General features: G+C 42.2%; 1 protein-coding gene and 1 long non-coding RNA gene across 2 annotated transcripts in view; one reads left to right on the top strand and one right to left on the bottom strand.

Annotated features, from left to right (window-relative positions):
* Positions 1–19,487, bottom strand: part of LOC106676803 (immunoglobulin lambda-1 light chain) — a 35,915-nt gene extending 16,428 nt beyond the window's left edge. The window contains exons 1-5 of the mRNA XM_076876705.1: positions 19,228–19,487; positions 18,806–19,135; positions 3,766–3,813; positions 2,532–2,615; positions 2,125–2,394 (exon numbers count right to left, since the gene is read on the bottom strand). Of these exons, the coding sequence (XP_076732820.1) occupies positions 2,125–2,394; positions 2,532–2,615; positions 3,766–3,813; positions 18,806–19,135; positions 19,228–19,270 (775 nt within the window). The 5' untranslated portion in view covers positions 19,271–19,487. The remainder of the gene's footprint in view (positions 1–2,124; positions 2,395–2,531; positions 2,616–3,765; positions 3,814–18,805; positions 19,136–19,227) is intronic.
* Positions 5,503–21,415, top strand: LOC112436444 (uncharacterized). Its single transcript, XR_013094124.1, has 2 exons — positions 5,503–5,624; positions 20,202–21,415. It is a non-coding gene; the product is annotated as an uncharacterized LOC112436444 (long non-coding RNA).
* Positions 21,416–22,042: the final 627 nt, after the last annotated feature.

Genomic DNA, 22,042 nt, shown 5'->3' with positions numbered 1-22,042 from the left:
CTGATACCTTGTAAATGAGTCATTTACCTCAGAGCCGATTTTTAGGCCCTCGCCTTTAGTTCATGTTTGTTTTCATCACTCGTTGTCGTCACACCGAACCTCCTGTAACAAACTTCACTTAATTCTTCGCCATCGAGCGTCTGAGTTTGTCTGCGCCTGAGTCCACTCCTCCATGACAACATCTGTTTCATATTTGGTCTTTTTCACTTCATAGTAAATCACTTAACTTGTTAGAGATTATTTACCCTGACATAAAACACAAATCTGTGGAATAAATCTCATCAGATTTTATATTTGCATCTAAGATTTTAAAATCACAGATTCTTTAAAAGCGTCACTAAAGTTCAGCGAATTTCTAATTTGTCCTCCTGCACTTTGTTCTCATGAAGGTTTGCCTTCACTCAGACCCATGCCCTGCTGTTCCTACCATGCCAACATACAGACACATGTCAGGCAATGAGTTGGAATAAAGTTGAATCAAACCTTGAAACACAGAGATGGATGATATTTTATACCTTTCATTTATAAACAGTCAAAGCAGACGGGGTCATTTTTGAGCCCAAAGGAAAACCTGATTATTTGCTGCCAGTAAAAAACTTGAAGTCGTTTAAAAACAGCTTCCTACATTAACTTTGACATAAAGCCGTCTGTGATCATCTGTTAAAGCGACCGACTCTGGTTGTGAAACAATGATCACAATAACTGATCATTTCATGTATTTTTTACACTGAATTGATCGACAATTTATACTTTAAAAACACTGAAATGAAGTGGGCACATTTGTGACCCTGAGGACCACAGGTGTGTGGAAATCGGGACATTATGAGGGTTAAATCTTAATATTCATATCAACAGAATTTACAGCACAGCGTGGGTGAACTTAATAAATATTCAGCACTGGTTCAATCATCAAATTGATGAATGTTCTTTGTTTGAGTTTGTCTCTCTGTGCTGCTCTTAATTATAATAATTATGTTTTATTTCAATTATATTATTTGTATAAATTGCACTAGTCTGAATAATTAAGCTGATTAATCAATGACACATTTTGATTAAACATTTTACATATTTATAATTATTAGAAAAAGATGGAAAGATGCTCAACATCCATCTGAACTGATGGTGTTTTGTGAAATTGTTTTTACAAATCTTGTCTTAATTTATTCCCTTTTTCAGTGTTTTTAAATCATAACGGTTCAACTTGAGTTCTGTGGGATTTAATGTTCAGACTTCATCTTGTATTTGTCTTTTGTGATCGTACTAAACATCAACTGTGTAACAGCTCTGAGTTCACACTTTGTTTCTCTCACACACATGAACACAGATGCTTCCTGAACAACTTGAAGCAGAGTTCATGCTTGTAACTGTCGTTGTGTTATTAAAGTGAAAGCCACAGCTAACGGTGTGGAGGCTGCAGAGCAGAAACCCACACAGCCCGTCTGCTGCAGGAGAGCAAGTTTATGATCTGTGAATGCTGCAGTCACACAGGTTATGTATCACAGAAGAAATGAGAAATGCATTCTTAAAATCACAATCTTTATTTTTACTTCAGACAAATAACTACACTGTTATTTTGTTATGGTGGGATCTGAATGCATCAGTTTTTCTGCAGAGATGTACAAAAGAAATCTTCACATAAAGAATCTACACTTTTACAAACACATCAAACATGTTTATCTGTAAATTTATGTTACACAGTTTAAGATGATTAAATGAAAAAAGGTCAAATGCTCAGTAATGAAACATTGAACCAACCAGAAGTTAATTTACATTTCTGACTGCTGACTGGAGGAAATCTGATGGTGAGAAAAGGCGAGCAGGAAACAGTCAGTCAGCATGTGTGCAGTTGGTGGACGCTCCCTTGTTTGTGAGCATCATCAGCAGAGAGAGTCCACAGCAGTACACCAGACTCTTCACTATCAGCACTGTGTACAGCAGGCAGAGCAGCTTCACCTCGTGTATAGAAGGAAGAGAAGGAAGATAATCTGTGGGTGGATAAAGAAAAGGAGTCAAATGTTTGGAGCTGCAGTGAGAAATGTCAGTCCTCTGCTGCTCTGCTCTCTTTGACAGCATCTCCACATGAAGCTGAATCACTGCTGAACACAGTCACCAAGCCTTCATTACCTTGTTGTGTTCGGGCCTCCACTGTGCCCCCCTCGTGCTTCACCCAGCAGGTACATTTATATGTGCTTTTCTCCTGCTGATGGATCAGTAAGATGGAGGTGTTGCGTCCCGACTCTCTGAGCTCCAGCTGCTCTCCATCAGCAGGGGGCAGCTCCTCCAGCCGGCCGTTCTTCTTCTGTCTTTTACACGACAGCTGGACCAGGTGAGGAAACATGGCTGGGGGCACACACAGCAGGGAGCTGTTCCCCTCCACGTGGACTCTGGGTCCTGCTGTTTGAAAAAACAGAGATTATGTTCTGTTGTTTCCTCTTTTTAGCTTCATAAGAAATATTTGAAAACATAATGGTGACATGGTGATGTGGTGGTTTGCGCTGTAGCCTCAAAGGGAGAAGGTTGTGGGGTCAGACCTGCTGGTCGGGTGGGGCTCTGCTGTGTGTTTGCAGGAACTCTCGGTGCCTGTGTCGTTCTTTTCTGGGTGCTCTGATTTCCATCTACAATCCAAAGACATGTTTGTTCATTTAACAGGTGATTCTGAATTGTGTGAACCACTGGTCCTGTTTGTGTTTGGACTCAGTGTGTCAGTGATGTTCCCTCTATTATCCACTGCCAGCTCGAACAAGCTCTCTCCTTTTAGGACTTTTATGGGTAATTTCATAATAATGACAAAGACATTTAACATATATTTTTTTATTATTTAAAACTTTAATAAAAAAATTTCAGAGCTCACAGCGTTGAGATAACATCTTAAATATTTAATATTACACACTTTAATTTAATAAAATTAACACTGAAATAGAATGTCAGTGTTTTCTTTTCACAAGTATGTTCATAGTTTTTATGTATGAAATGAAATATTTTTATAATTATAAACTTGAAAATATTGATTCAAGTATACGGAAATGTTCGCCGTCTGATGCTGTTCTTGAGAACTAACATTTAATTTTGTCAAATATGATTTAAATAAATTTAAACAGTCCATCAGGATTGAAACACTTAAGTTTGCACCGTTATATGTAAAGTTAGAATGTTTTTTATTTTCTATAAAATTTTAATTTAATTTATTTTTTATTTAATTTTAAAAATATTCTTAAATAATACATTAATTTAACCGTTAAAAGTATTTATTATTGTGCTCTTGAACACATAAATATGTTTATTAAATCATTACTTGCTAAATAAACATGATTCTTTTTATTATTTTTTAACAGTATCAGTTTTAACTCACATATTCATATATTCTTTAGAAAAAAGACTTTCTGAACAAACACATTTCTCAATGTTTTTATTTACATTTAGCCAAAGCTGACATTTCTATGTACATTTTAATACCAAACATATTATTTTTAACATCAAATATGATCTTGTGTTGAAAACCAGCAGAATCACTGAGAGGATCAAATCCTAAATATTTGTAACATCACTAATATTTGCAGAAATAAAGAATAACTTTAGTTGTTCAGTGAGATTTCAACATGTTTTCAGAGATTATTGAGCTTTTCTTATGTAACAATGGCTGCAGATGAATTCTCTACTAATGATGAAAAACTAACATGTAAAGCCTGAAGCAGCACAAACTGACTTTAAACACATTTTCAGCTTCTACAATAAAACAACTGAAGGAAAATAAATGTTTGTTCTTACCTGTTACAGACAGTTTAGTTCCAGAGCCAAAGATGAGGTAGCCATATCCTCCCACAGTGAGACAGACTGCTACAAAAACCTGTCTGCTGTTGAACGTGTCAGCTGAGGTGAATGAGTCCAAATGAGGAAGCAGGATCATATTTCAGCTCCATGATGTGTTTCTCTAATGTTCATATCAACATGACTGTCTCTTCTTCTCTTTTCTTTTAGCCACACTAGCAGCACGGCTCTGATGTTAATGTCAGTCTGTTGGTCAGTCCACTACTTTAGTCCACATGGACTGGATCTGGACTAAAGACATTAAACTTTGTACAGATATTCTTAGTCTCTAGAGGATCGACTTCATTAAATGACTTTGTCGATTCTGACTTTTTAATCAGACAGTTTGGATTTTGGATTTTCATGGTTCCCTGGGTTTCCTGGTCCAACTTCCCTAGCTCAGCATGGTTTGTGGTTCTCCAGCAGTTCTTCCTGCTCAGTGTCAAATGCTCACTTACTCCTGGGCATCATTTAGTGTTAATGGTACTTGTAATAAATGTAACCTCTGAAAATAATCCTATAGCTAGCCAGGCTCCTTTAACCACTGCAGCCCAAAGTAACACAGCTCCTGTCAGCTGAGCCGGAGCAGCAGGGGTGACTGTACCACTGTGAGGACGAGGTGTTGTGTGAAACAGAAGCCCCAGGTTTACCACGAAACCATTCGTGTTTTAAGTCTATTTTTCACACAGCTACAACACAGCTGTTGTTGGCTCTATTCTTAGAAACATGAAGCTGCAGCATCTGGGGAACAGAGTCAAATTCATTCCAGGGAACAGAGCGAGCTGCACTGAGGAGCAGCAGTGGCAGGAATCTTTACTTCTGATTTATTAATAACCCACAGACAAAGTTATCATTTATTTGAAAGTCTTATTCTTAGCCCTGCACACCCTAACTGAAAAAAACAAAACTGTTTTATTTGTTGTTTATTGTCAGTCTGGCTCTTACTCTGAGTTTGATTTGTCCGATTTAGTGATCAGTTCAGATAAAATAATTAGTACCTGACTTTAACATTCATGTGGAAAAATGAAAACAAAAACATGAACTCTGTTTTCAATTCTTTATTAAACTAAATTGGCTTCAGCTGGGTTCTTTATCAGTTGAGATTGCAGCAGTTATTCTGTCTGCTCTCAGTTTTCAAACACTCATCTCCTCAATAATTGGCTTGGCGGTAAGCGCTCTCAAACTCATGAGTCTGTTGCAGGCTCTCATCGTGTGGATACAGTCTTTTTATATTCAGCAGTGGGGAGCTCAGTTTCTACAGTCATGTAGGCACCAGCCTGATAATGAAATTGTTAATTGCCCCTTGAGGATAAATAAAGTCTCTGATTCTGAATGAAGACACACATAGTGTGTCATGAAATTGAACACAGCTCACAGTTGTTTTCTCATCTTCACACTCAGTCTTTGTACAAGAAAGTTACAATTACATGTCCAAATGTCCAACCTCCAAAAAAGCAGCACCTTCAGAAAGCCTGTAGAACTCTTGTTCAAGACCACTCTGAGTCTTGTGAAATGCACTTCACACACGTACACACAGGCACAGTTGTTTGTCGCCAGACGTTTATTTCTAGTTTTCATTTGCTATGACCGTGCACAGTCTGACAGCTCCGGTCTCAGCTGATTTCCAGCTCCCCCTCCGCTCCTCTCCCATCTCACCATAAAAGGGGAAGGAAACCATCATCAGTCCGAACGCCATCAGCTGTTCTCACCGGCGTCTCCAGCACCGCCCCGTTGAGCTCACTGCACCACTCCTCCCCTGCAGCCGCGCCCGGGACCACACCTCCGCCACAGTCTTTCTCCTGGAGAAGAAAAACAATCAGGTGGGTGCTCAAGACTTTTGGACAGTACTGTGTATTTTACAGCAAACAGCATAGATAGAGACTGGATACAAGAGAAACAGGGGGAAGGGACACAGGGAAACAGTTACATGGTATTAATTTCTCATAGTTTATTAGATAAAAGACCATACATACATAAGACAGATGTGTGACAGAAAGGCAAACCGAGACAACTGCAGATTGAAACATAGTGTTTGTGCTGCCTCTCTTTTATTGTTTTAAATATGCTGTAAGCCTCCTGCAGCGTCTTTAAGTTTCTGCCTTCCTTCCCGACTGAAGAATTATTAAAGAATTGTAAGAATATAAATATAATATATTATTTAAACACCTCAGTACACATAAAACTGTATTACTGCAAAGTAAAAAACAATTGTGCAGAAAAATGTTCCCCATCAGCATCAAATGAATTAAAATTACTGCTGAATATGTTTAGGGTAGAGCTCATTTTAAATACTTTATATTCTGTTTAATGTCCAACATCATATTCTATAAATCACGTTTGTAGTGGCTGCCCTGTGAGGACCACATGTATGACCTGAGCTCAGAAACACAGGCCTACATCTGGATTAAAAGTCTGCAGCAGTATGTGACCTGGTTACCTGTCAGTGTCTACAGGGAGGATTCAAATATGAATGATCAATGAAGGTCAGTCTTGACAAAGCAGCGAGTTAAAGTTATTGCAATCAGACATTGTAACAGTTGCAGTTGTGTGGTGTTTCGTTAATATAGCACCAAAGGTCTCTTTGAGCTTCCTGCTCAAAAAGCATTTTTATCAGCCGCATTTGGAGCAGCCTTGGAACTGGGAAAGCCTTCGTCGCCTGGCTGTGACGGAATCGGCCTTCAAATGCGGCCTCTGGAGGATGCGGCCTCTGGAGGATGCGGCCTCTGGAGGATGCGGCCTAGGAATTGGGACACAGCTGTGGTGTCTGTCTACGTGTCTTTAGCTGGGTCCAAAATGGTGGTTGTTGACAAAAGTGGCTCAGATGCTTCTAGTTAGCTCTCCATTATCAGTAGCTATGCTGGCTATCGGCTAACAGTGAAAACTGCGGAAGGGACGGAAAGCCAATTTCTGTTTTAGCGCATTTGCCCTGCTGTGCGTTTTTGTGGTCTTCCTTTGTGGCTGGTTCACTGACTTTTGGTTGAAGCATGATGGAACTTGGTGTTTTGGAATCTGTGAGGTCTCTGTGAGCTAACGAGCCATTGTTTACCTGGTTACATGAAGTCTGGCAAATTCTGGGCTCGGTTGTCTGTGTTTAGCGGACTTATGTGCATTTACGCAGCTGCTCTTTTAATCATTGCTTGTTTTTGCTGTGTTTGGTGGCTGTAGAAATGGTTTAAATGAGCATTTAGCTGAGATTCTAAGGTTTTGTGGATACTACACATGCTGACATTTGCAAGAAAGGCTTGATGCCATGGAGGGTTGCATGACTCTTGACCTTTAACTGGTTAAGACAGCCTAAGTTAATGTTTGTGATGTCACAAGTATGTGCCACTGCCCCCTGTAGAGTGCGGGGGAATTGTGCTTGCACTTGGACGCATGGACTGAGATGGACTTTATATTTTTACCTCCTTAACTCAAAGTAACATTACGGGTTGTATGAACACTGCTCACTTCATGTATGATAAGACAGCAACTGTTCAACCAGGCCTTGTGAGGTTGGTGAAGATCATGTTTCTTGTTCTTGTTGTGAAGTTGTATTGTCATGTCTGCCTCTCATGTTTCCTGTTTTATTTTGAAGATCTGTGTCCTATGTCAGTGTAGTCGGCTTTGCTTGTTATTTCAGATTAGTGTCAGCTGTTTCCCCATGTGTTTCCATTTCCCCTAATCACCCCTGTGTGTTTCTGTTCGGTCCTTGTCAGGATGATCTGATATCCTCGTGTTTGTGTTGTTCCCAGACCATCATGAAAATGTTGTTCCAGGTTCGACATTGCAAGTGACCAATCACATTGTTGTGACGTTATTCTTTTGCGCGCCAAGCCATTCGTGCATTTATGAAATTCCAATGTTGCAAGGACAATATCAATTCTACTTACTGTTTATTAAAGGGTTAGGGTCAGGGTCAGGGTCCGTTGATCGGCGGATAGAGGCGGTTTCACGCAGCTTAAGTACAGTTTTTTGTTTTACGCCGGTTTTTCCCAAAGTCGCAAAAGTATGACGTCACAACATTCTGATTGGTCACTTGCAATGTTGATCCTGGAACAACATTTCCATGATGGTCTGGGAACAACACCAACACGAGGATATCAGATCAACCGTCCTTGTCAGGTCAACTGTTGTTCTCGGCATGTTCTCCACGTCATGTTTCTAAGTTTCATGTCAGGGTTTTTCATGTTGTTTGTTTAGTTCAACCAGTTTAGGTTAATGTTAGTTTTGCTTCAGTTTGCCTTGCCCTTTGTTTGTACCTTTTTTGTTAACCAGCCTCATTAAACAGCTCGTTTTTTGTTAATACAAAGTTTTGGTTCCACGTTCCTTTTGTGTCTGCATTTCAGATCCTCTCCTCACACTCATACAGTCTGCCTCAGCCAGACTGTGACAACTGTTTTATTAGACTGGACATGTTCAGAGCTGTTGTCCCTTTTCCATTATCATCATTTTTCCTTTGCTTATGCACTAAAGCTTAGAGCAGCTGGTCCTAGCACACTTCAAATCCTGTCTCCCCCCCACCCTGGACCCCCACCAATTCGCATACCGCCAGAACAGGAGCACAGAGGATGCAGTCTCCATCGCACTGCACTCTGTCCTCTCACACCTGGACAACAACAACGCCTACGCCAGAATGCTGTTTATAGACTTCAGTTCAGCATTCAATACAATCCACCCCTCACAACTCATCAGGAAACTGACAGACCTGGGCATCAGTTCCCTCATCTGCAAATGGTTACTGGACTTCCTGACCAACCGCCCCCAACATGTCCGGCTGGATAACCACTGCTCATCTACCATCACAATGAACACCGGTGTACCACAAGGCTGTGTGATGAGCCCTTTCCTCTACTCCCTCTTCACCCACGACTGCAGACCTGCTGATGGTTCCAACACCATCATTAAGTTTGCAGATGACACCACGGTGATTGGCCTCATCAGTGACAACGATGAGGCCGCCTACAGGGAGGAGGTGGATCGTCTGGCTGAGTGGTGCGACACAAACAACCTGCTGCTTAACACCGAGAAGACCAAGGAGCTCATCGTGGACTACAGGAGGAATGCTGACCCACATCCACCCATCCACATTAAGGGGATGGCTGTGGAGCGTGTGAGCAGCTTCAAGTTCCTGGGAGTCCACATCTCCGAGGATCTCACCTGGACGACCAACTGCTCCAAGCTGGTCAAGAAGGCTCACCAGCGCCTCTTCTTCTTGAGGACTCTGAGGAAGAACCACCTGTCCTCAGACATCCTGGTGAACTTCTATCGTTGCACCATCGAGAGCATCCTGACCAACTGTATAACAGTCTGGTACGGGAACTGCTCTGCCTCGGACCGGAAGGCGTTGCAGAGGGTCGTGAAAACTGCCCAGCGCATCGCCGGAGCACCACTTCCTGCCATAAAAGACATCTACAGGAAGCGGTGTCTGAAAAGGGCTGGGAAAATCATCAAAGACCCCAGTCACCCATCACATGGACTCTTCACCCTCCTGCCCTCTGGGAGGCGCCACAGGAGCCTCCGGACTAAGACCACCAGGTACCGGAACAGCTTCTTCCCCACAGCTGTCAGACTCCTGAACTCTGCCTCCTGACATCTGACCCACGTTAAACTCATGGACTGAACATACACACACACACACAATGGACAACTGTACCCTCAAACACAATAATAACATGGAGTGAACCACCACTCACAACCACTAGCACTTTATATAGCCTCTGTAGAAACTATCTACACCCTCACTTATCTTAACTGCACTACTGTATAGCTCTGTAATAATCATTCTGTACATTCGATAATTTTTAATCCTACAACTGTTTACAACTTGCATAGTTCCCATTTCTGTATAGCTGTATATCTCAGATTCTGTAAAGTTATTTATTTCATATTCTGTATAGTTTTTCATATTTATATCCTGTTCATAGCCTGTACATAGCTTGTACTCACTACAGCCTGTACATACTTAGTTATAGAATATTCACAACATACTTCATACCGTGTACATTATAACATACCATAATAGACCCATTTCTGTAATATACTTACATATCTATACTATTGCTAATATATATTGTAATATATCTATATCACTAAAGCACTTCTGGATGGATGCAAACTGCATTTCGTTGCCCTGTACCTGTGCATGTGCAATGACAATAAAGTTGAATTCTATTCTATTCTAAAGGAGTTATTATGATGCTTGTTGTGTGCCCACCTTATTACTAAATTAGGCAGAGCACTCTGAATTGAATCAGGACATAAAGCACGGTCTTTATCTTGCTTTATTGAATACTGTCCATCTGACAACTAGCCACTTAACGGGGCCTCCCTCGGACAACAACATCCGGTTCAAAAGTCATCACATTAAGACATAGCCATATATCTTTTTTTTTTTTTTTTTTTTTTTGCCTGTCCCATTTGGTTCTTTAGCCATCAGAATTGTTGTCTGAAGACCAACAAGGATACCCAATGGATTTACTTTGCCAAATGGATCTTCGTGGCATTGCCGTATTGGTCCATTTGGTCGATCTTTGTTTTTATTATTTATTATATTTTATTTTCAGATGTTACAGATGGGACAGACATGAGTGAGGGATAGGAAAGGGAGAAAGAAAGAGGAAGGAAAGGAAAAACAGAAGGGGAGAGGGACAGTGAGAAAGGGGGGGAGAAAAAAAATAAGAATCTCCTGGATCACCTGTTGAGAGAAGAATAGAAAACAAGCAAAAAAACAAAAAAAAACAAAGCAACATACTAAACACAACACCATCGCATTAATCTAGCTAAGTGTAAACAGCAGTAAATACTAAATATTCAATGTTGTTGTGCAGTACGCAGGACAGATGTGCTTCGAAGTAGCAGCCAAGAAAGGTGTAATTTAAGTCTACGAGCAGTGAACACCCGTGTGCATACCTGTGTGGATCAGCGTGCTTGTATTCCAAAGGTTTCTCCATGTAACGATCTGCTAGGGAGTGTGGGGGGGGGCATAGCCCCGTCCTCCAGGGTATGAAGCAGGTATGGAGGAGATCAAAACTCCAGACATCCAGAGGCCCCCAGAACACAAGAGACCATAGAAGACCAACAGAGGGGCAGCCGTGCCACTGTCCCAGCAAGAGCTGAGGAGAGTCCCAGATGAGGGCTCACTCAGCTGCCGCGGAGCAGAAGCCAGGGGGAGTTGCAGTGACGCGCCCGTGAGCTCCGCCGGCAGCCAGCTGTGCCTGAGTGACCGAGCCCCAGGCCGAGAGGCCGGGGGCACCCCACCTCCGAAGTGGCCCGAGCGAGCCCCAGGTTCCAGGCCCCGATAAGCGGCCGCCAAGGAGTGAGCCGGTGTGTACCTGGACGCCCACCCCCAGACACAAAGAACCACCAACACACCGACACCTGAGGGAGTCCGCCACCGGCAGGGGAAGTGGTGGAGGGGTGGAGATAGGCCTCCAAACCTTGGAGGGCCTGAGGTGTCCCCAGAGAGGTGGTGTCTGATACCCAACCTGACATATAGACACAGACATACAGGCACACACAGACACAAACATCCATTCCCCCCCTCATGCTCTCATATGCACTTACTCCACACTCAACCAACGTGGAGACAGACATAAAGAGACGCTGTACACACGATCACACTCCCCAAGCGTACTCTACAAACCGGGTCTAGGTACCCTTGCCCCTGGAGGGGGGAACTGCACCCAGACCCAGGTGGTGTTACCCTTTTCCCTGCGGTGGGGAGAGGCAGACCGCCCCGACTCCGTAGCAGCAGGGAGGCCCCACACTCCAGACCGCAGTCGGACGGCCAACTCCTCCTAGCCCTCCCGCTCCAGCAGGCCGCAGAGAATGGGGGTGGGAGAAGACTCCAAACCTCCCTCCACCCGCTCATTGTAGTGTTGATGCATGTGTGTTCTAAGGTGCAATTAAAACCCAGGAGGGCATGGAGCTACCTGCCAAGAAGGCAGCAGGTAAGCGCATGGTCCCTCCTGATAGCCCTCAATGTCTAAGTGTATTTAAAATTGAGAGGTGGGCAACGACGCCAGGGGTGAGGTGTACACCCTGATGGTAATATGGACTCCGTGATTGTGCCCACCCCCAAGATCCTATATGTATGTGTAATGAGAGTGTGAATAATGTGAATGTCTAAGTTGTGGGATAAAATTGAGGCAGAGGCAGCCGGAAGGGGACGGGGGGGGGGGGGGGGGGGGTAGCCTCCTCTGCACCCTGGTGACATACCCCTACTCCAAGGTCCTGCATGTGTGGGTGGTTGTGGTGGAGCGGGAAGAGGGAGGCAGCAGGAGATGGGGAGGGAAGGAAGGGAGGGGCAGGTAACCCCTCCCTGGGGCCAGCTCCCCCGCTGACCCCAGTAGGCACTCCCACACTCCGCGACCCACCAGGGAAAGAGGGCCCAGGCCCATCCAGACCAGGGCCCAGTGCAGCAGCGCCTCCCGGCCCCACAGAGCCCGGGACAGTTCACCCAACCCCACCACAGAGAAAACTGCACCCACCCCACCATCCACTCATCTTCCAGACTACATAAGACAGTAAACGCCCAGGCTGAGATCTTCCTCCACCTCTCCTGTGTCTCCCCCTCCTGCAGAGAGAGTCCCTGAAGAGAGGAAAGCTCCTGCAGATGTGACCATCTCCCCCACCAGTTGAAGAGCCCCCCAGGCGGCTCGACGCACCGGCGGCACCCTGCTCCAGGGCTGGGCCCCCATGCACCCACCCGCCCACAACCCCGGCAACACACCAACCAGGACCCAAGCCCCCGAGGCCCGGCCCGGGCCCCAGCCCGGAGACGGAGCGCCCCCACAACCTCACGCCCATCCCGGACCCACCCAGGGGCAGCCAGGCTACCAGGTCAGTAACCCACGTCCGTCAGCACAGACCCTCCCCTAGCCCCGCTGCACGCAGCCGCGAGGAAACAGTCACCTGAGAGCCAACAGAGCCCCCAACCGGACATGACCGCTACCCCGGGTTGAGCCCCCCAAGGAAGATGCCTCCGGGGAACCCCCCGACATAGCCATATATCAATACATGACAATGCTGTATCACTTAAGCTTGTTAACTTGTTAATATTAGTTGTGTTTTCAACAAAGTGCAGATTATTATTTTTTTCATGCACGACAATTAGAGGTCACTTAAGCCAATAGAATCACGGTAACATCACCACATTTACACCAGTTCCACCAAATCAGAAGTTGCATGCTGCAAATCCACTTATCCTTATCAGGGTCATGGGGGGCGCTGGAGCGTACCCCAGCTGTCATAGGGCGAGAGGCATGGTACTCGCTGGACCAGTCGCCAGTCTGTCACAGGGCTAACACACAGAGACAACCATTCGCACCTATGGGCAATTTAGATTGATCAATTAAGCCATCCCCACTAACTGCATGTGTTTGTATTGTGGTAGGAAGTCGGAGTACATGAACATGCAAACTCCACACAGAAAGACCCCGGCCTGATGGTGGAATTGAACTCAGGACCTTTAGCAACAGTGCTAACCACCCTGCCACCATGCTGGAAATACAAATGACCCTAAATTGAAGGCACATGCCGTCGTCCAGTCACGTGTCAGTAACTGGGTAGAAAATGGCAATTGTTGGCTCTGAAGTATTGTTTATCAAAACATGAAGTTTATTAAGCATGAAGATTATGTTTAGCCTTCTTTTGCAGCTGGTTCAGTGCATTTTGATCAGAGCACGACAAAACTTGCAGTTTTAGAATCAGTTAGATCTCTGCTATTAGAAAATGTGTTGTTTGCTTGGTTACATGAAATCGAGTGTATTCGTAGTAGTGTTCGGTGGTTTTTGTGTACGTACATTTTGTGACATAACTGTTCTTTTAGTTGTTTTTTTTGTTTTTGATGTGTTTGGTGGCTGTAGGAAAGCTTTATATTTTCTTTGAGCTGAGGTTTATATGGATACCACACATGATATTATTTATATTTACATAACCTACCGGACCTCACGGTGAAACAAATGATAAATGATTCAGTTTGGTTTTCAGATTCTTCTAATTGTGTCTGTTCAATTCAGTTCAATTTTATTTATACAGCGAAACAACAGTCGCCTCAAGGTGCTTTACATTCTAAGGTTGACCCTACAATAATACATACAGAGAAAAACCCAACAGTCATATGACCCCCTATGAGCAGCATTTTGGCGACAGTGGGAAGGAAAAACTCCCTTTTAACAGGAAGAAACCTCCAGCAGAACCAGGCTCAGGGAGGGGCGGGGCCATCTGCTGCGACCGGTTGGGGTGAGAGAAATAAGACAGGATAAAGACATGCTGTGGAAGAGAGACAGAGGTTAATAACAGATATGATTCAATGCAGAGAGGTCTGTTAACACAGAGTGAGTGAGAAAGGTGACTGTAAAGGAAAATCTCAATGCATCATGGGAATCCCCGGCAGCCTACGTCTATTGCAGCATAACTAAGGGAGGATTCAGGGTCACCTGGTCCAGCCCTAACTATATGCTTTAGCAAAAAGGAAAGTTTGAAGCCTAATCTTGAAAGTAGAGATAGTGTCTGTCTCCCGAATCCAAACTGGAAGCTGGTTCCACAGAAGAGGGGCCTGAAAACTGAAGGCTCTGCCTCCCATTCTACTTTTAAATACTCTAGGAACAACAAGTAGGCCTGCAGAGCGAGAGCGAAGTGCTCTGATAGGGTGATATGGTACTACAAGGTCATTAAGATAAGATGGGGCCTGATTATTTAAGACCTTGTATGTGAGGAGCAGGATTTTGAATTCTGGATTTAACAGGAAGCCAATGAAGGGAAGCCAAAACAGGAGAAATCTGCTCTCTCTTTCTAGTCCCTGTCAGGACTCTTGCTGCAGCATTTTGGATTAGCTGAAGGCTTTTCAGTGAGTTTTTAGGACATCCTGATAATAATGAATTACAGTCGTCCAGCCTGGAAGTAATAAATGCATGAACTAGTTTTTCAGCGTCACTCTAAGACAGGATATTTCTAACTTTAGAGATGTTGCACAAATGGAAGAAAGCAGTCTTACATATTTGTTTAATATGTGCGTTGAAGGACATGTCCTGGTCAAAAATGACTCCAAGGTTCCTCACAGTGTTACTGGAGGCCAAGGTAATGCCATCCAGAGTAAGAATCTGCTTAGATACTGTGGTCGCAAATTTTGAAGACATCCAGATAACCTTCTCCCACCAACGATGTGGAGATCCAACCCTTTTAGATCCAATTAAAATCAAGACACTCAAAAAGATTCTCTGGAAAAGAGCAGAATTCTTGGAACAGAGTTTAATACACTGAATCATATGAACAGCAGGAAAAATACATACAGACATTTAGCAAAAAAATTACAAAGCAGAAAGCAAGCAAAGCAAAACCCCGGGGTGTACACAGCAAATTCAAAAGTGTTAAATGTTTTGGTGTTAATAGTCTTCTTGGAAAAGTAGAGTTCATTTTACTCTAAGTAGAGTCACATTCTTTTAATGTAACTCTGAGGTGTAAAATGATAGTAGTTAAAATCGAGTGTTAAAAATGAGTGTTTCTATGTCAAATCTGGAGGTGTTACAATGGAAACATTAACTCTTGACCTCTTAACTCTGAACTCCAACAGGGGCTATGACACCAACAGAGTAGATTCGCAGACTCTGCCCCCAGCACCATAGGCTCCAATCGAAGCTGAAGTGAAGCCGTTTCAGAACATTTTGCTCTACATATTTGAGTTGTTTGCCATGCTTGGTAAGTCATTTTTTCAAAGATTGTTTCAATTATTTCTATTAGCTTTTACTTCTGTGGCTCTTTGGAGTTGAGACAAAGCTGTGTGAAAGGCATTAGCCATGTTGCTCGGTGATAGCATAACATTCTGTTTTAGCTAGCTGAAAGGTATTGTTTGCGGGCAAATACCACAGCCTTGAAAAAAAGCTTGCATGTGAATTTTCAGTCAAACTTTTGGTCAAATACACCTAAAACAATGTGTAGAATGTGAAATGTTGGTATAATGGTGCTACTTGAAGCCTGAAAACGATCGCCTGTAAAAAAAAAAACCGAGCAAGCAGCAGTAGCAGGCGTCCTGACTGGATTGTACGTTAGCATAGATCCCTCCAGAGTTTTGTGCACACGGTTTAGGTAAAAATGAAAAAGGTTGAGGTTTTACATTTAGTTCAGTATTACCTGTTGCCTGTGTCCTTGTCTTTTGGGAAAATACTTTACACAAGTAATGGCTCAAAAAGGATTCCTTTTTTTTTTTTTTTACTGTGCTGTAATTGTTTACTGGATTATTTGTGCCATTAATTAGTGTCAACTAATTTTTATTCAATCTCCACACAGGATATGCTTGTGAAGATGGAATATGGGGGAGAGCAGAAGTGCGTTGAAGTTCCACAAAGGGATGAATGAAGGACATGCATATTGTATTGAAGAAATAAGTGATGAGAATGCTGTTATTTGCATTTACCAGCTCACCTATGTCAGACCTTTTGATAAACAAAATTCTAATGAAAGTGAGAACATGTATACTGTTACATCTTTCAGAAAATGTTTTGAAATTGTGGTGCACAGTTCAGAATAAATGTTTTTCAAAAAACCATTGCATCTTTTTAGTAAATGTTTATTTCCAAAAGAAATTTTGGTTCAGAACAGGAAAATTCCCGCTTTTTAGAATTAATTAGAAGATAACTCTTACGTAGTTAAACTAAAATACTCTTTGAGAGTTAATATATAAACTCTTAACACCTAGTTAGCATTAGTAAGTGTTAACCCTTTAGAGCCGGTCGGAGCGGGCACGCTCTGTTTTACGTAACTATTTTTAAATCCCGGTAGCTCTGCAACCACGTAAGCTAGCGCAATAATTTTTTTTGCATATGAAACCGGAGGAGTTGTACTTAAATCTTATGCCATCAGCTTGTCCTCGGTCACGGTTTCCTTCCACATAAAGCTTTGCAAAAACTGCGTAAAAAGCACTTGCAGCAACAAAAACATAATATTCCAGAAACACGCTTTGCCGATCCGATCAGCTGTTCATAACACTTCCTATGTTGGAATAGACGTCAGCGCGAACTTTTGCATGTCCGCCATTACCTGCCCGAAACCGGAAGTGACGTCATTTTTGCGGAAATGTAGTCTTTTTTTTACCATCAGGGCCTCAGGGCCTATACTGCTCTTTTTAAAAGTTATCTTTGACTTTATGACTTTCTGTGTCGTTTCTGGGATGCCTAGGACTCATATTGCACTGCTGGAAATAGTTTATTTTGATGCATATGCTGCTTTTTTGCAAATTTGCAGTATAATATTTATTTTAGTTTTTCCTACAGTGTATAAAAATTGGTGTATTTCAAAAATAAAACTATGAAGACACTCAAAATAAATTTCCTGTGGTGGGAAACTATTTTGTGCAAATTTTTTGTATTTACAGGTTTGAGGGATAAGCCTCCTAAATTTCTCTAACTAGAAATATATGTTAAAAAAGCAAAAACGATTTTCAATTTTTTTGTAGTTTATTGCACTTTTTTGCAATTTATGTAATTACTATGCACTTAATGAATACATATCATTAAAAATCTGGGCTATAATGGTTGTATTGATGTATAGCAACTTGAAATGCTCCCAAAAATGACACCACAGCAGGTAAAAATATAATATAAGCTCTGGCGGACTTGGTTCTATAGTAGGTCTTAAAGGGTTAAATTATCAACTCCAGACAGATTTGGTGTTTAACACTAAATCAGAGTTAACGTACCAACTCTCCAAAAAGAGTTAAATTAACACTCTCTGGTGTGGACCCATATAGACACTTTAATAGTGTTGAAATCAAATCCGGCAGTGTTGATTTGGACATGCTGGATTTGCTGTGTACAGCCTTAAGCCCAGACAGTAGAGCAACACAGAGACGGACAGAGAGAAACAGCAGAGGGGAAAAAAGTGCTGGGGTGTCCTCTGGTCCCCTAATATATAGGGACCAGTATCCCCGCCCCCTGCTGCTGGGTAACTTTCCCACCCGCCCTCCAGCCAAACACAGCTGCAGGGGTCAGGTAGCGGCCAAGGACTCCGGCTACCCTTTGGCTTTGGCTTATCACAACAGGTCATGACACGGTGTCTGTGAAGGTTCTCAGTCATCCAGGTCATCGTAGTCTGGACTTCTTTAAGTTGCTTGAAGACGTTTCACCTCTCATCCGAGAAGCTTAGCACCTCGGAAGAAGTGAAACGTCACATTGACTGCCCTGTTACTGCACCACCTTAATAAACCGTGGTGAAGCAAAATGTCTTGTGCTTAAGACTCTACATGAAAGTTAAAATATATATGTTCAGTGCACACAGATATATAGTGTATATAGTTACATAGTTGTACATATCATACAAAAATCTACCACATTACCATATTTCTAAGATTTTCAGGGCCAAGTACAATAACCTCAGTTTTATCTGAATTTAGAAGTAGAAAGTTAGAGTTAATAATGAAGTTATCAACTGTTTTCAGAGCCTCCCTTTCAGCTGTTCGTCAGTGGCTTGACTGAACCTCATTCCCTCCTTTCCTTTTTGGTGATTCTTCATCCCAGTTAAATAATTCAGACAATTCTTGACATTTGATCGGCTCTAGTGTTCTACGGTCTTTAATGCAAGACAGACACTTTTCTCAGGCCTGTGAAGAAAGCAGTGAAGTTTGTGGCTCAAAAGCTGAGGAGCTGATCTGTGGATGTACTTAAAGACAAAGATGATGAAAGTTGATGAAACAAAATAAGAAACAAGAGATGGACTTCATTCATCGTGAAAAACTGTCACCCTCAGCTGTGGTTTCTTTTCAGAATTAAATTACAACAGTTGATGTGGAAAAGTTTTCCATTATTCATTTGGACATGCTGATCTAATGAAGATGAATCTGAGGGAAACTGAATTTCTGACAGCAGTAAATAAAAATGGTCCCTGAGCTCAGTATGTTTGTGACTCTGAGATGGAGGTGAAACATGTGAAGCTGGGCTGTGGTTTACTGCTCTCTTCCTGTCACAAACACTGTTTGACATCTGTTCATCTGTTGGTTTTTGTTCAGGCTGCAGGGATCATTTCTCACTGTGGGGAGCAGACTTATAACAGGAGCAGTAGTAGGTGGCTGAATGATCACGTTTAATTTTCTTTATCTTCAACTCACAGCCGTTCTGTTTATTCACAACTGAGAAATCATCTTTCTGAGGATGACCGTAACCTTTCTGTATGTAACCACTACTCTTATCAATATAAAGAATCACTCTGAATGTTTCTTTTTCTTTCTTCTGGTACCAAAATATATAATCATAATCACACTTATTAATCCCTCCACAGCTGAAGGAGACACTTTCTCCAACTCTCCTGGTCAATGTTAAATGGTCCTGAATCAGCTGTTCTGCTGCCATGGTAACCAGTGCTGTAGAGACACAGACAGATAGATGAAGGTTAGTGTGACAGTGTTTGTTACAGGTTGACTTTGTTGGCTCCTGATTGGCTGGAAACACTCACCTGAACACAGACAGCACAGAGCAGCAGCTGGGAGGAAAAGCATTTTGTGCAGTGGTGTTTCCTCTGGTGAACCTGGGGAGAAGTGGCGCTCTGATGCAGCTGAGGCCAAACAAGGACGAGCTGTGAGATCAGACGAGGGCCACGTGGTTTCTAACAGGTCCTCAAAGCTCCCATCAGCCCCTGCGGCCCACAGATAAGACTGCTGCTGCTGATTGACAGCTCAGCTGAAGCTGCTGTGGTTTCATCGTCTTCATTTCAATCTGACAGCAGATCCAAAAATCTGGGTCACATGATGCACAAACACTCAGAAACATTCATGTCGCTGTGAATTTACTAACACACACTGTTATCTGTGGTTTAACAGCTGTGATGAAAACACTAAATATAACTAAACTATAAAGAAAAATACAAACATAAAAAATAATATTCTGTAAAAATCATTTTAAAGTTCATAAATTATAAACAAAGGACTTTAAAAGAATAAAATCTCATGAAACATAATTTATAGTCAAATTCTTTAAAAAAAAAACAAACACATGTGGTTCTGTTGTGTGTTTAAATATGTGCACACTGTGGTTCTGTTGTGTGTTTAAATATGTGCACACTGTGGTTCTTTCCCACATCTTCTAATGTGTTTTGTTCCAAGTTGGTTTCAGACTGAAGGATTCATTAAAGCCTTTTTAAGAATCATTCAAATGATGATCATCAATTCTAATATCTATAAACAGTAATAAAAACAGGGCTGTGTTTCACGTCAGCTTCATTTATTTGTAGCCATGGTTAGATTTCATCTGCAGCAGGCAGTCATCCACCTTTACACACACATTTACACAACAGTACAAAAGTACTTTTTGATTCCTGAAAGAGAAATAAGACAAATGTTGCCTTTGTATCATCTCTGATATGGAAGGGATCATTTGAAGATGTGAGTGAAGGACACAAATATTTGGATCTGGTGTTGTTCTACATTTTAGGACTAAAAGACAGAAGGAAGAAAGTGAAAGTGACTGTGCGAGGCGTTGAAGTCATGAAGTCAAGTGGAGGCCGCTGACTGCTGTTACTTTCTGCTGTACAGGTTCAACAGGGACTCACAGTCAGCCTGCTAGAACATTTGGATGAAGAGAAAAAGGAGGAAAAAGACTTTGAGGGACAAATCCAATAAGATCAGCATGTTTTGAATGTGGGAATACAACAGTTTCCTCCACCATGACACACACTGGAGCCTCTTTTTGCTCACAGCTTCACTGTTTGTCTCAAAGTTCAGTTTGGAGGCCAAAATTGTTGCAACACATTTGTAAGTTTGCACTAATTTCACTGTGTGACCCTTAATGGATGTAATGAAAGAATCAGTCAGTGAAATATGAAGCTGTGCTGTAAGTTTGGAGGAGAAAAGTGTCTGAGTGACTTTAATGAGGTGAACACATGAATACAGAGCACTGACTGACACGTACACACTCCTTTAATGAGTCGCACACATTTTTGTGACTTCATGAAATGTCAAAAATGACACAACACACAACAAGCTGCGAGCACATTATTGTGTGTTTGCTGTTTGTGTGCTTTGTTTGCTGTTATGATAGCAGGCATACAGCCATGTTCTCAATGTCTCAGCTATCATTGATTATTGCTGCTCTTCCTCTTCTATTAGGCACTTCAACTCAATGAATGACACACAGAAAGATTTCATGACTGTGTTCTTCACAATAAGGAGAATATGTTATCTGCATCTGAATGACTCATGTTGCCTTGTTTCTACTTTGTTTGCATATTTCTGCTTGTTGGAAAGGATTTTCTGAATCATTCAGTAGTTTTTGTAATAATAACGACATTTAGCAAGACTTCAAAATGATTCTCCAACATTTGCTGTTCAGACTTGATCTGTTCTTACGTGTGTGATATCCAGAATGAAAAACTCAGCTCAGGTAATAAAATGGGAGCTGAGCAGACTGCAGGGGCTTCATGGTCTCTCCTTTGATTCCATTAAAGTTCATTTGTCAGCTGTGAGTTGAGGATTTGAGCTGTTTCTCTCACAGGTGAAGAACACAGATCCTTCCTGGAATCATTCTTGAAGCAGAGTTCCTGCTTGTAACTGTCATTGTGTTATTAAAGTGAAAGCCACAGCTAACGGTGTGGAGGCTGCAGAGCAGAAACCCACACAGCCCGTCTGCTGCAGGAGAGCAAGTTTGGATACAGTCAGTTTGTGCTTCACTCACACGGGTTGTTGTTGATCACACAATGAAAGTAGAATCAAACTCTTCATCTTCAAATCTTTATTGTTCACACAAACACAACTACACTGTTTGACATTTGAAAATCAAAGTGAAAACTTGTGATAAAAATATTCCTGATGGTTTTTGTTACTACAATAAAAGTCACAATAAGCACAAAAAGAATTCTAACTCAGAGCAACAATACATGTAAAGATGTATTTATTTCAGACGATCTTCTAACTGTTGAAGAAAAAGGCAAAATAAGCTCAACACATCATAACTAACATTTGTGATCAAAGTGATGAATGAGATGAATTGATGAGATGTGATGGTGAGAAAAGGCGAGCAGGAAACAGTCAGTCAGCATGTGTGCAGTTGGTGGACGCTCCCTTGTTTGTGAGCATCATCAGCAGAGAGAGTCCACAGCAGTACACCAGACTCTTCACTATCAGCACTGTGTACAGCAGGCAGAGCAGCTTCACCCTGCACTGAGACTGGAAGGACACTGAAGGACAGACAGACACAAAGAGACAGACAGACAGTCGGGTTATTCCTCTCAGATCAAGGAGAAAAAGTCCAAATAGAAACAGTCACAGCTTCTTCTT

This window comes from Maylandia zebra, linkage group LG18, assembly GCF_041146795.1.
Source record: "Maylandia zebra isolate NMK-2024a linkage group LG18, Mzebra_GT3a, whole genome shotgun sequence".
NCBI classification, from domain to species: domain Eukaryota; kingdom Metazoa; phylum Chordata; class Actinopteri; order Cichliformes; family Cichlidae; genus Maylandia; species Maylandia zebra.
This window is presented reverse-complemented; position numbering and strand designations above follow the sequence as displayed.